This window comes from Crocuta crocuta, unplaced genomic scaffold, assembly GCF_008692635.1.
Source record: "Crocuta crocuta isolate KB4526 unplaced genomic scaffold, BGI_CrCroc_1.0 scaffold30, whole genome shotgun sequence".
NCBI classification, from domain to species: Eukaryota; Metazoa; Chordata; class Mammalia; order Carnivora; family Hyaenidae; genus Crocuta; species Crocuta crocuta.
In genome coordinates this window covers 11,105,605-11,119,367 of record NW_027528345.1, presented here as the reverse complement: position 1 = coordinate 11,119,367, position 13,763 = coordinate 11,105,605, and the positions used below count along the sequence as shown (strand labels likewise).

Genomic DNA, 13,763 nt, shown 5'->3' with positions numbered 1-13,763 from the left:
TTTTTCTTTAAATTTTTTTTTTTTTTTTTTTTTTTGAGAGAGAGAGAGCAGGTACGTGCACAAGTGAGCAGGAGAGTGATAGAGAGAGGAGAGAGAGAATCCCAAGCAGCTGTGACTCAGGGTTTGATCCCATGAGGCAAGAGATCATGACCTGAGCCAAAATCAAGAGCCAGATGCTTAACCAACTGAGCCACCCAGGTGCCCCTATTCATTGGTACTTTAAATTCACTGTCTGACAGTTCTGTTAACTATGTCATCCTCAGTCTGTTGATTATTTTGATTCTTCAACAGTGGGTTGTTTTTTATTTTTTTGCATGTTTCATAAATGTTTGCCTGAATGATGGACATCCTGTGTAAGAGGAGACAGACTGAGGAAACAGTATAAAAATGGGTATGGCTAAGGGCACCTGGGTGGCTCAGTCACTTAAACGTCCAGCTTTGGCTCAGGTTATGATCTCACAGTTCTTAAGCTGGAGCCCCACACTGGGCTCTGCGCTCTCAGCGCAGACCCTGCTTTGGATCCTCTGTCTCCCTCTCTCTCTGCCTGCTCCCCTGCTCCCCTTGCTCACTCACTCTCTCGAAACTAAATAATCATTAAAAAAAAACAACAGGTATGGATCTTTTTCTCCAAGCTATTAGTTTGGGATCGAGGGGAGGGTTTGAGTCAATCTCTTCAGGAATTGGGCTGGGCTTGGGTTTTGTTAGGATTACCTGAAGTGCATTGTCTGCTTCAAATTCCTCTAGTGCCACCCTCTGCTTAGGGTGGGAGCTGGTTTGCCCAGAGTGTTTTCTCAATGTTCTTGCTTCACCCTCAGCTTTAGGTTTTCGACTCTCTTTCCACAATCTTACCCTTCCCCAGGGGTAGACCGCTGTTGCTTTTACTTGCTAGCAGGGAACAGGGAAGTTCTCGGTTGTCCTGGCTCAGTCTCAGGCAAGCCCTATATCCCTGGATCGCAGGGGGTTGGGCTTTCTCCCATTAGTAAGAAAACTAAAGGCCTGAACCCAGAACAGTTTCCTCCTCTTCCCTCAAGGTTTATGGGTTTTTGTCCTTTTCACTCCTCCTAGCCACAATGGAAAATGGAGTTTACTCCCTTCCCCCAGTGGCTTAAAGCTGTTTTCCGTAGGGAGAAAAGGGTCCAGGCAGGCCTGTACCACCTAATGAGTCTTTCTCTGGTATCCCTTGCTTTCCCCACTTTTTCTCAAGAGAAACTGTTGGGAGGACCTTGGAGAAATGCCTATGGTGGTGGTGGTGGTGGGGTACCTACCATGTGTCTGCAGCTCTCAAAGATTCTATATTTTCATGAAGCCCACATTTAGATTTTAGCAATTCATTAAAAACTTAGCTGAATTCTTCTTTCCCCTTGTATGATAGCCCTGTCTTCTTCCTGTGCTCTGTTACAGATTAGCTAGGCCTACATCCCACCTCTTATGGATCCAGAGAGATTGTGACTTTGTATATTACAGCTCATTCTTATTTTAGGATGGGAGCAATACTCTTTTCAGCTTTCTGTATCCTAAGTGGAAGACAGAATTCACTCTGTGAATTGAAATACAACCTATAAATCCACAACTCCTAAATTTACATTTCTAGTCTGGACTTCTTTCCTAGACTCTGGACCCATATATATATCCAACTGCCTACTGGACAAATCTACCTGCATGGTTTGGCAGACAGACTCTAAGGTGGCCCCCATGATCCCCACCTGGTATTCATGCCTGAGTAATCCTTTCCCCTTGAGTGTGGGAGGGAACTGCAACTTGCTTCTAATCAACACAATAAGGCAATGGGGTATCATTCCTATGACTGCATTATATTTTTTGGCAAAGGAATGGGGTATCATTCCCTTGATTATATTATAAGGTATCATAAAAGACTCCATCTTGCTGGCCGACTCATTCTCACCCTTCTGCTGGACTGAAGGAAGCAGGTTACCATGCTGTGAACTACTTGGGGAGGGCCACATGGCAGCAAATTGCAGATGACCTCTAAGATCTGAGGGTGGCTTCCAGCCAACAAAACACTGAAGCTCTCAGTCCTACAGGTGCAACAAAACGAATTCTGCCAACAACCCAAGTGAACTTGGAAGTGGATTCTTCTCCAGTCTAACCCACAGATAAGAACCCAGCCCCAGCCAATACCAGAGTACCTAGCCAAGAAGTTTCTGACCTCACAGAAACTGTGAGATCATCAATGCTGTGTTGTTGTGAGACATTAAATTTGTGGTAATTTGGCTTGCGGCACAGAAAACTAATACAGACCGTATCACAAACTTAACATGCCAATATTACCTCCAAAAGAAAAAACCATGCTCTCGTGTTGTCCATCTTAATTAAGTGGTAATTCCATTCCTACAGTTTATTCAAGCCAAAAACTATAGGGTCTATCTTAATTTCTTTTTCCTCTCAAATCCACATGTAATCCAAAAGTAAACACTGTTGGCTTCACAAGCAAATTATATTATATTATTACCTCACCACCACTGCTGCTACCACTGCTACTTGGTTCAAGTCACTATCACCTCCCACGCCCATGACTGTAACAGCCTCCTAAGCGGCTTTCCCGCTTCCACTTGACAAAGCAGCCAAAATAGTCCTACTAAAGTATCAGTTAGAGAATGTTTTTACTCAAAACACTCCAAAGGGTCCTCATCTCACCCAAATTAAAAGCCAAAAGCCTTACAGTGGCATACAAGGCCTACCTTATCCAGCACTCCCCTTCCCACTCCAAACCTCTCTGTCTCATCTCACGTCATTCTGCCCTCACTCAGTCGTCTGCCACCACACCAGCCGCCGTGATGTTCCTAAACCATGTCAAGCTCATATCAGTCTCAGCATTTTACAACTGATGGGACTTCTCTGACCACTTCAGATAAAAAGGCAAGTCCACCTGTCCCCACCAACTTCCTATCCCTCCTACCGTTTTCTCAGTCTCCACAATACACACTATGAACTGATACCTGTTTTATTGCTTGTCTCCTCAAAATTAGAATGTAACGTCCATAAGAGCGGAGACTTCTGTTCACTGCTGTATTCCCAGCTGATACTGAATGACTGAACAAATATTACTGTAGTAGACACTGTTTCCTTAAAACATTTAGAGTCTGATCAAGTAGTCAAGCCACAAGAATTTGGACATAAAGTCAGTCACATTATTTTTCAAAATCACTACAAAATTACTTAATTACTTAGAAATGTGCTTATTCTACAACTCACTATAAATATGCTTCTAAGGAAACTTGAAAAACATTCATATCTCACCAAAATAACTGAAGTATACAAGTAAGCCAAGTGTACTTAAACATGTCTGTGGAGGGAGCTATTAACAGAAAGAAAACTGGAAGACTCCATAACTGTTTTTCCAGCACCATCTGGAGTAGATATAATTATTCTACACAGATACAGGCAAATAATATAGAAGGATGCATCAAGCTAGAAGCATTAATAACCCATTAGGGCCTTGGCTCTCAAACATTATGGTCTTAAGACCGTTTAACACTCTTAAAAACCGAGGACCTCCCCAAATTCTTATTTATAGAAGAATCTACCTTAATCTACTAACTTTTAATCTTTAACCTACTAACACTTACATTTAAATTAAAACAAGGGGCACCTACATGGCTCAGTTAGTTAAGCATCCAACTCTTGACTTTGGCTCAGGTCATGATCTCATGGTTTGTGAGATGGAGGCCCACGCTGTGCTCCACACTGACAGCACAGAGCCTGCTTGGGATTCTCTCTCCCCCGCTCTCTGTCCCTCCCCTGGTGCCTCTCTTTCAAAATAAATAAATAAATAAATAAAACAAAAAATTTAAAAATATTTAATAATTCATTTAAAAATAATGTAAACTATTACATGTTAAATGTTTTCATTTCTGTAACTAAACTTCCCACCCCAAATTAGTGAGAGAATGGCATTATTTTTACATTTCTGCAAATTACCTTAATGTCTAACAGAATGTAGATGAACTCTTACTGGCTTCTACATTAAATTTGCTGCCATATGTTGTTTTGGATGAGATATACGAAGAAAGTCTAGCCTCACACATACATGTAATTGGAAAAGGGAAGACTGTTTTAAGTCTTTTCAGATAATTATGGATATTCTTGGACACATTAAAACTCGACAGGTTGTAGTTTCTTACAGGTGTTTGCAATGTACAATCTGAACGTTGCATTGCATATTCGGTTAACATTAAAATCCACTGGTCTACCTTGTGCTTTAATCAAATTTTATACTCATGCATGATTCTGTTACACAAGTTTGTAACTAAAAAGTCTATAACTACTGGGAAACTGTTAAGCTCACAATGGTGAATACAAGCTTTGACCAAATCTTATACTCCTGCATGATTCTGTTACAGAAGTTTGTAACTAAAAAGTCTGTAACTACTGGGAAACTGTCAAATTCACAATGGTTGAAAGTTCAAATGTTATAGCTGACAACAAATAGTCAGTTGTTTCCTTAAAGTGGGTTAGGTGCATTGATCAGACAATTTGAAATTTATAAAATATCATTTCTGCAACATGCATGCCTATCAATTTAAGGTCTCTAATGTATATACAACTATTTTCCAGTTAAGCAGAAATATTTCCTACATACCCACAATAAATTGTTGAATTAAAGATGGTTTGCCTCTTAAAACTATTAGTCTGTTTTAAGTTAGCTTAAAGAGCCAAATAATTTTTCATTTTTCTCACACAGCAACATCAGTCTGAAAAAAATCTAAATAATCATGTCCCACATAAAATTAAATCCATTTCTTCAAGTTTTGAGAAGTATATACACATTAAAACAACATTGAGTATACTTCACATGAAAGAAAATAAAACTGATCTTGGGGCGCCTGGGTGGCTCAGTCAGTTAAACATCCGACTTCAGATCAGGTCATCATGATCTCACAGTTCGTGAGTTCGAGCCCTGCGTCAGGCTCTGTGCTGACAGCTCAGAGCCTGGAGCCGGTTTCAGATTCTGTGTCTCCCTCTCTCTCTGCCCCTCCCCTGCTCACGCTGTGTCTGTCTCAGAAATAAACAAATATTTAAAAAAACAAAACAAAACCTGAGTAATCTTGACAGGATTTTAAAATCAAATCTACTTTCCTTCCATACATTTCAACGTTTTACAGTCCTTTCTGCTTGGTTCTTTTTATAAAATATTACTAATTAGCCCAGCATCTTGGCAGGGAAAGCCTTACCTGTTGAGCAATATGAGAAATACGAGCTCCCTGAACTGCTGACCCAGGCTGCGATGCTGTCTCTGAAGTGTTACTCTTGTGAGACTCTTCCATAATCAACTATAAGGGGAAAAAAGACAGTTAAAAGATGCTTTCTAACTTCATTTTCAAGAAATCCTAAGACATTTCCCTCCAAAACGTGTACTTTTTCAGAGGAACAAGACAAAGCTTTTCTATGCTATGGGCTGAGCTCAATTTATCCAAACTCAATATGTTCTGACGTTCTGCTCTGTGTAGAGATCTAATTATAAGATCTCAAGAAATGGCAAATAAAAAGTGCTACAGATTACGTGTAACATACTGCATAGTTGTATAAAAACTGGCAATGTGGATGCCTCCATAAAAAGAATTGATAGCTATGGAACAGAGATAGGAAGACTTTACCTTGTATACTTTTTCATTTTTAAAATTTTGTTCCCATGAACATGTTAAAATTTAACGAACGGCACATATATGTGTAAATTATTGTGACTAAATTTTCAAATGTTATCCCACTCAAGAAGTATGACAGTCATCTAGGGAACCCGGGTGGCTCAGTCAGTTAAGCCTCCGACTTCGGCTCAGGTCATGATCTCATGGCTCATGGGTCCAAGCCCTGCATCAGGCTCTGTGCTGACAGCTCAGAGCCCGGAGCCTACTTTGGAGAGAGAGAGAGAGAGAGAGAGAGAGAGAGAGAGAGAGACTCAAAAATAAAATAAACATTAAAAAAAAAAAAAGGAAGTATGATAGTCTTCCTATCTATAGACACTAGCATTCTTCTCCAGTCTAGGGAGTAGTTTCTCCCTGCACATAGGTTTCTATACAGAGAATTAACTGAGTAGAAGCTGAAGTAAATAAGTAAATAAGTAACACCACACCTAAATAGGTTCTAAAGATCTAGATGATCTAGATAATCAACTACAGGATATGCAGGCTTGGTAACAATGAGAATACATGGGTTATGAGAGATGGGGTATGTCAAATGGGAAGACAACCACTTAGAAAAAGACTGCTGGGGTGCCTGGGTGGCTCAGTTGGTTAAGCGTGCGACTCCTGATTTCAGCTCAGGTCATAATCTCATGGTTCAGGAGTTGAGCACCTTGTTGGGCTCTGTGCTGACAGTGTGAAGCCTTCTTGGGATTTCTCTCTCCTCACCTCTCTGCCCCTCCCCAGCTCACTCTCTTTCTCAAAAAATAAACAAACATTAAAATTAAAAAAAAAAAGAGTATTAACAGATTTGGGTAGAAGTTAAAGTTTTTATGATTATGTACAAAGGCATAAAGAGAAAAAAGAGGGGGCTGGCCAGCAAATATGAAAAGATGTTCAACATCACTAATCATTAGGGAAATGCAAATCACACCTACAATGAGATATCATCTCAACACCCATTAGAATGGCTAATATTAAAAACAAACAAACAGAAAATAAGCCTTCAAGAGGATGTGGAGAATTTGTGCACTACAGTTGGGAATATAAAAATGGTGTAAGATCGCATAGATCTTTCGCCTTTTACTAAAGATTTCCGTGGGGAATATAAAAATGGTGTAGCCGCTATGGGAAACAGTATGGTAGTTACTCAAAAAATGAAAGACAGAATTACTATATGATCCAGAAATCCCACATGGAAGTATATATCCAAAAGATTTGAAAGCAAGGTCTTACAGATGTATTTGTATACCCATGTGCACAGCAACACTGTTCACAAGAGGCAAAAAGTGGAATTAACCCAAGTGTGCACAGAGATGAATGGATAAACAAAATGTGCTATATACATATAATGGAATTTTTTTTTAATGTTTTTTATTTATTTCTGAGAGAGAGCGAGCGAGCATGAGCAGGGGAGGGCCAGAGAGAGAGAGAGAGAGAAACACACACACAGAATCCGAAACAGGCTCCAGGCTCTGAGCTAGCTGTCAGCACAGAGCCTGATGCGGGGCTCAAACCCACAAACCGTGAGATCATTACCTGAGCCGAAGTTGGACGTTCAACCGAATGAACCACCCAGATGCCCATATAATGGAACATTATTGAAACTTGAAAAGAAAATTGTGACACATGTTACATGAATGAACCCTGAGAACGTTATACTAAGACAGTCACAATAAGACAAACACTGTATGATTTCACTTATATATATATTCTATATATTTCACTTATAGTCAACCCTTAGAAACAGAATCAGAATATTGGTTGCTGGAAGCTGGAGGGAAGGAGAAACGGGGAGCTGCTGTTGAATGGGTATAAAAAAGTCCTGCAGACTGGTTGTGCAACAACCTGATATATTAATCACTACTGAAGTCTGTATTTAAAAGTGGTTAAGATAGTAAATTTTATGTTATGTGCGTGGTACCACAATTTATTTTTAAAGGCAGAAAGGCAACTACGTACTTGCCCCTTACCATCACTGACTTGGTAAATGTGAAGTTTAACGCTACATATTTTCTTCTTCCCTTTTTCAGAAAATAGAAATTCATTCTTAACATCTGGATTAAAGCTATTATTTTTTAGTCACAGAGAAAAGGTATGTCGCCTTAAACATAAGGTGTTTTTAATTTCTTTCCATCTAAATATATAATTAGTCTTTTTTTCTAACATGAAAAATAAATAACAGAAAGAAAAAAGGATAATAAAACCTTAATCACCACACTGTCTAGTTTCTTTTCAGTGTTCTCTTTCCACAACTTTTAAAAAGTTGTTAACATAGGACAGAGCCTGGGTGGCTCACTCGTTTAAATGTCCAACTCTTAATTTGGGCTCAGGTTGCACAATTTGATCTCACACTTCAGGAGATCAAGCCCTGTGTTTGGCTCTTTACTGACAGTGTGGAGCCCACTTGGGATTCTTTCTCACCCTCTCTGTCTCTGCCCCTTCCCCACTCACGGTCTCTCTTTCAAAGTAAATAAACTTAAAAAAAAAAAGTTGTAAACATACTGTATGTACAATTTTGTATCCACTATTTTGTATCTTGTTCCCATTTATCACTAGTATTTCCTAGATTTTAAACTGAAACATACTTGGGAGGGTGCCTGGGTGGCTCGGTCAGTTGGTCATCTGACTTTGGCTCAGGTCATGATCTCGCCATTCATGGGTTCAAGCCCTGTGTCAGGCTCTGTGCTTAAAGCTCAGACCCTAGAGCCTGCTTCAGATTTTGTCTGCCTCTCTCAAAAATAAATAAAAGCATTAAAAAAAAAAGAAAACTGAAACATATTTAAAGGCTACAAAATATTCCATTCAGTGAATAGATGTAATTCCTAATTTTTTACCAAACAAGACAATACTGTGATTGGTATCTTTCGTACAGAACACTTTTCCACAATTAAAATTATTTCTATAGGATACGTTCCAAAAAAGAGAATTACTTGATCAAAGAGTTTGAATATTTAAAGTTTTCTGAAGGAATTATACATGGAATAAGCACATAAGAAAGCAAGGACAGGTGAAAAACAATACATTGTTTACATTTCTTTAATTCTCTATTAGATGGGTGATATATCTGTTCATATTATTTCTCCATCCATCTATCAGATTTTAGTGTTTTTCTTAATATAAATTTCATTCTATCAACTGGAGGTAAATATTTTCCCAATATGACTTCACTATGATTATTTTAAAGTTTTAATTTTGGGGGCACCTGGGTGGCTCAGTCAGTTAAGCGTCCGACTTTGGCTCAGGTCATGATCTCATGGTTCATGGGTTCGAGCCCCGCATCGGATTCTGTGCTGACAGCTAGCTCAGTGCCTGAGCCTGTCTTCAGATTCTTTACCTCCCTCTCTCTCTGACCCTCCCCTGCTCACGCGGTCTTTCTCTCTCAGAAATGAATAAAAATTTAAAAATAAAATAAAATTTTAATTTTGACAAATTCATCTATTCCTTCCTATGTTGCTTCTTCGGTCACATATGCGTCTCTTCCTTAGGAAGAGCATTTTGATTTTTAATCTTCACTGATACGAGGGTTAACCCCACAGATAAAATATATAGACAACATCAAAGATGGAATTATTTTCTACATACTGCCTCTACTTTTTTTTTATGAATACCTCTATTTATTTCTAGGAGAGAGAGAGAGAGAGAGAGAGACAGCGTGAACAGGGGAGGGTCAGAGAGAGAGGGAGTCACAGACTGAAACAGGCTCCAGGCTCTGAGCTGGCAGTCAGCACAGAGCCTGATGCGGGGCTCGAACCCACGAACCGCGAGATCATGACCTAAGCGAAAGTCGGACGCTCAACCGACTAAGCCACCAAGGCGCCCCCATACTGCCTCTACTTTTTTAAACATTTTATTTTTAAGTAATCTCTACACCCAACATGTGGCTCAAATTACAACCCCGAGATCATGAGTGGTATGCTCTACTGACTGAGCCAGCCAGGAGGCCCAAAAATGCCTTTTTTAACACTCCATTTCAGAAGATGTAAGTTAGAATGTAAAAGAAAAGTATACAGTGCTAAAGCACTGAAAAAAACTATGAAAGATTTTTAGAAACCTTTTTAGGAGCACTTGGGTGGTTAAGTGTCCAACTTTGGCTCAGATCATGATCTCATGGTTCGTGAGTTCGAGCCCTATGTAAGGCCCTGCGCGGACAGCTCAGAGCCTGGAGCCTGCTTCAGGGATTCTGTGTTTCCCCCTCTCTCTGCTCCTCCTGCACTCACGCTCCCTCTCTCAAAAATAAACAGAAGATTTTTTTTAATTAAAAAAAACTTTTTAAAATTACTGGAAATGATACTTTTCTGTTTCACTGTGACTCACTGATGTTTCCTCCGTAACAATATCATTAAGAAATCCTATACCTAATGGAAACTAACACAATCAACAAAACACACATTTCCTAGTAAAAGCCACCATAGTCAGCAAATAAGATTTTGGACAATTATTACGACCACATTTCCTATGGAAAATAAGATAGCCTATTTTCTATTAATTTTTTTTAAAGAGTAATCAACTGGGGCACCTGGGTGGCTCAGTCAGCTGAGCGTCCAACTCTTGGGTCATGATCTCATGGTTTCATGAGTTCAAGCCCTGTGCTGGGCTTAGCATGCTGGCAGTGCAGAGCCAGCTTGAGATTCTCTCCCTCTGGCCCCTCCCTCGACTCACACTATCTAGGTCTCTCTCAAAATAAGCTTTAAACAAACAAAAAAAAAGGAATCAACTAATTTGTTTTTCCCAAAATGGAAACAGCTTTATAGTTTCCTCTCACTGTAAACAATACATACACTATACTTGTTTAATGTTAAGAGTGTAACCTTTATTTACTCACTTTTGAACTATTATTCCTAAAATTAAGGTTAAGATTAACAATCTGTTAAAAACTGGTTCCTCAATACAGAATAAACTGTATGTGTACAAAGGCATTTTCTATGAAAGTAAAGTAGTCCCTGGCACCAGAGGGAAGCTTAACATTAGACAAGGGTAAGTAGGACAGAATGGGGGGGTTGTGGGGGGCGAGCAATGAAACACAGCTTCACAAGTACCATCAATGGGAATGAATTTTGGGAACTGGGAAACTGCAGCAGGCTATGATCTTGCTGACATATAGAGATCGTAATTAAAAAGCATGGTAACTTTTAAGAAAACTTGCAGAGAAAGGAATATAATATGCTAGGTACTAAACTAGGAACTTTTTAAATATCATTTCCTGGATTCTCTATTTTAGAGATGTGTAAATTGAGGCTCAAGGAAATTGTCATATACCATGGATCTCACAGTAAGATGTGATTACATGATCGGAGGCAAGAACTATTTAATCCAAAACCCATGTCGGTTTTTTTTTTAATTGTTGTTGTGTTTTTTGTTAATTCCACACTGCCCCTCTTCCTCTCACATTGTCGATTTGTCCATCTGGCAAACTCCTACTCTTTTCAAGTTTCATCTCAAAGGTTATGTTCCCAACTGCTCCAGGCCCTTTCTTCCTTCCTACTTCCACTGTGCCCTGCAGTTATTTCTAATGAGGTTACTTATCACTGGGAACTCTGTTTCCCCCAGTCTCAAGGTGCCCAAGGACAGGGCCCGTATCCTGTGAATGTGTGCCCTGCCCAGCAGAGACCCTCACGCATGCAGCTGATGAACACCAACAAACACAGTATTCTCATTTGCTGAATAAAGAGGGTCTTCGTTTCCTCACCTACAGAGAATACTGAGCTATGATAAGCTTGAGGGCAAGAAGTCTTTTGCTCGACATTTCCACAAGTGCATTCATGACCTCCCCCTCAAAACTGTTCCTATTAGTCACACTGCATTTATTTCAGATTTGCAAATGTGTCTGCCTTGCTTTCTCTCACTTTCAGGCTTTCACATATGCCGTTCGCTCTGCCAGAAACACTCCTTTTCTTCTCTTCATATGGCCTATTCCTTGGAGTTATGTATTCTTCCAGGCAAACTTTCATTACTCCCTCAGACTAGTCTAGAAACTCTGGCTGTATCCCCATAGCATGTTATCCCCTCTTCTCATGGCACTTATCCCAGTATTGCAACGGCCTGTTTTCTGAACAGCACCAGCAGGCAAGCTCTAGGGAGCCAAGGACCATATCCTGCCCCAACTAATGCCTTGCATATTTATTAATGCTTTATCAATCAATGGGTTTAGTTAGGTTTATCTAGCTACAGATGTAAATAATGGTTAAAGAAATAGATTTNGAATGCTGACAAAAACTGAGAACTGATGGATGTAGGGGGGAGGGGGTATGGGCATGGAGGAGGACACTTGTGGGGATGGGCACTGAGTGTTATGTGGAAACTAATTTGACAATAAACTATTTGTAAAAAATAAATAAAAAGAAAAAAAAAAGAAATAGATTTAGGGGCGCCTGACTGGCTCAGTCAGATGAGGATTGGACTCTTGATTTCGGCTCTGCACTGACAGCGCGGAGCCTGCTTGGGATTCTGTCTCCCTCTCTCTGCTCGTCCTCTGCTTGCTCGTTCTCTCTCTCTCAAAAATGAACAAACATTTAAAATAACATATATTTAGCCAATTACTTCAATTCAGCTTTAGACTCAGGACAATTCAGACACAAGAAAACATCCTACTTTAGAGTTAGAAATTAATTATAGTTAAGTAGAATGCTATGTGAAGGAAAAAGCATGTTTGGACGGGACTACCACCTGCTGGTGACACAGTGGTACTGTACAGATGTATCGCAGACCAAACATAACCTTAAAGGATAACTACAAGTAGTAGAACGAACACATTCAGCATTAGGACAACAGTACTGATTCTGATTGGGACACTGCACACTATAAACACTATAGGAAAAACAGCATTTTAATAAAACTACCTCTTTTTGTTGGTTATGAAATTCTCAAGACAAAATACATTTTGCAACGTAAACAAACAACATACTCTTATCACAGACCAGGTCAGCCTGACAAAGATGCCTGCCAAAACCACACTGAAAAAGCCTTAGAAGGTACCCTCAAGGAGTAGGACAGCTATCCCCGAGTTTATCGAAAATTTGTGTTACACCACTTCACTTTTACAAAAAAAAAAAAAAAAAAGACGTACACTAGTACCCGATTTCGCTAACCAAAAGAAATCTGAAGACGGTTTTCACTTTCAGGGGAAAGGAGAAGAGCGAAAACGGCATTCAGGGTCTGTTTCGCAGCCAGCCATCACAGAGGCAGCCTGGACCACAAGGGCGAGAGTGGCCGGCCAAACTCCTTCCCCCAGAATTACACCCGCATCTCAGCCTCAAGTCTCCACGGCTTTGAACTCTGTGAGCATCCGGGCTTTACCTCGACTTATTCTGGTAGTAAGATGTGTCCTAAGGTAGCAGAAATGCCTGAGAGATTCTTTTCCGGGTCTGGGAACACTGAAAATGTTTTCCGCATACATTAATGGTAATTGCTTCTTCGCTTTAGGCTCTTTTCTGATGGAAAGGTTTCACAGGTATGCTCTTTCTGGTAGCTTAGGGAATCCGTACTAGCCCACTGCTCCTCAAAAACTAACAGAGTAGCCATTATTGAACACGAACAATTTTAAAGCAGGTTAAGCTGCACGCTCCACCGTGTCGCTGATGCTGAGAGTACCATGCTTTGCTTTTTGTGATAAAGGAGAAAATCAAAGAGACCGTTTCCTCGGTTTGACCCTGCCTAGAGGAGCTTCTATCATCCCACAGCCTCCTTCCTCGCTCATCAGCTCCACCTTTCCATTACTGCTTGGTACGTCTGTGTCATTACCGCACCCCGCTCAACTGTAAGCTCCCTGAAGGTAAGGGCGGCTTCCGCCCTCCACGAGTGCGCCCGGTGTGCTCCGGGGGCTCCCAGACGTACCTGAACCGGTCCCGAGCAGCTGGGCGGAAAACGCGCGGAGGCCAAGGCCACGCTGCCCTCCCCGCCCCATTCCTAGACCTACGACGGAAGGCGCTGTGCAAGGGCCACAGAGGGGCCGCTTCAGAAGCTAAACGCACCCCCCGCGGGAGGTCTCCGGCTTTATTCTGCTTGGGGGCTGGGAACCAAGGGGGGGAACAGACGACTTAAGGGGAAACAGCCGGGCCAGGCACGAGAACCGGAAGCGCGCTCGGTGCGGGGACAGCGGGCAGCCCCTCCCCCTTCCGCCGCGGGCCC

The 13,763-nt window shown here is 40.9% G+C and overlaps 1 protein-coding gene across 4 annotated transcripts in view; it reads right to left on the bottom strand.

The window, feature by feature from the left end:
• Positions 1 to 13,763, bottom strand: part of ATF1 (activating transcription factor 1) — a 74,819-nt gene that overhangs the window by 60,327 nt on the left and 729 nt on the right. For 3 of the 4 annotated variants that reach the window (XM_077753374.1, XM_077753371.1, XM_077753378.1), the window contains exon 2: positions 5,193 to 5,291. In XM_077753374.1, coding sequence (XP_077609500.1) covers positions 5,193 to 5,285 — 93 coding nt within the window. In that variant the 5' untranslated portion in view covers positions 5,286 to 5,291. Of the gene's footprint in view, positions 1 to 5,192; positions 5,292 to 13,763 lie in introns of those variants that run through there. The other variant, XM_077753375.1, reaches the window with a different exon arrangement.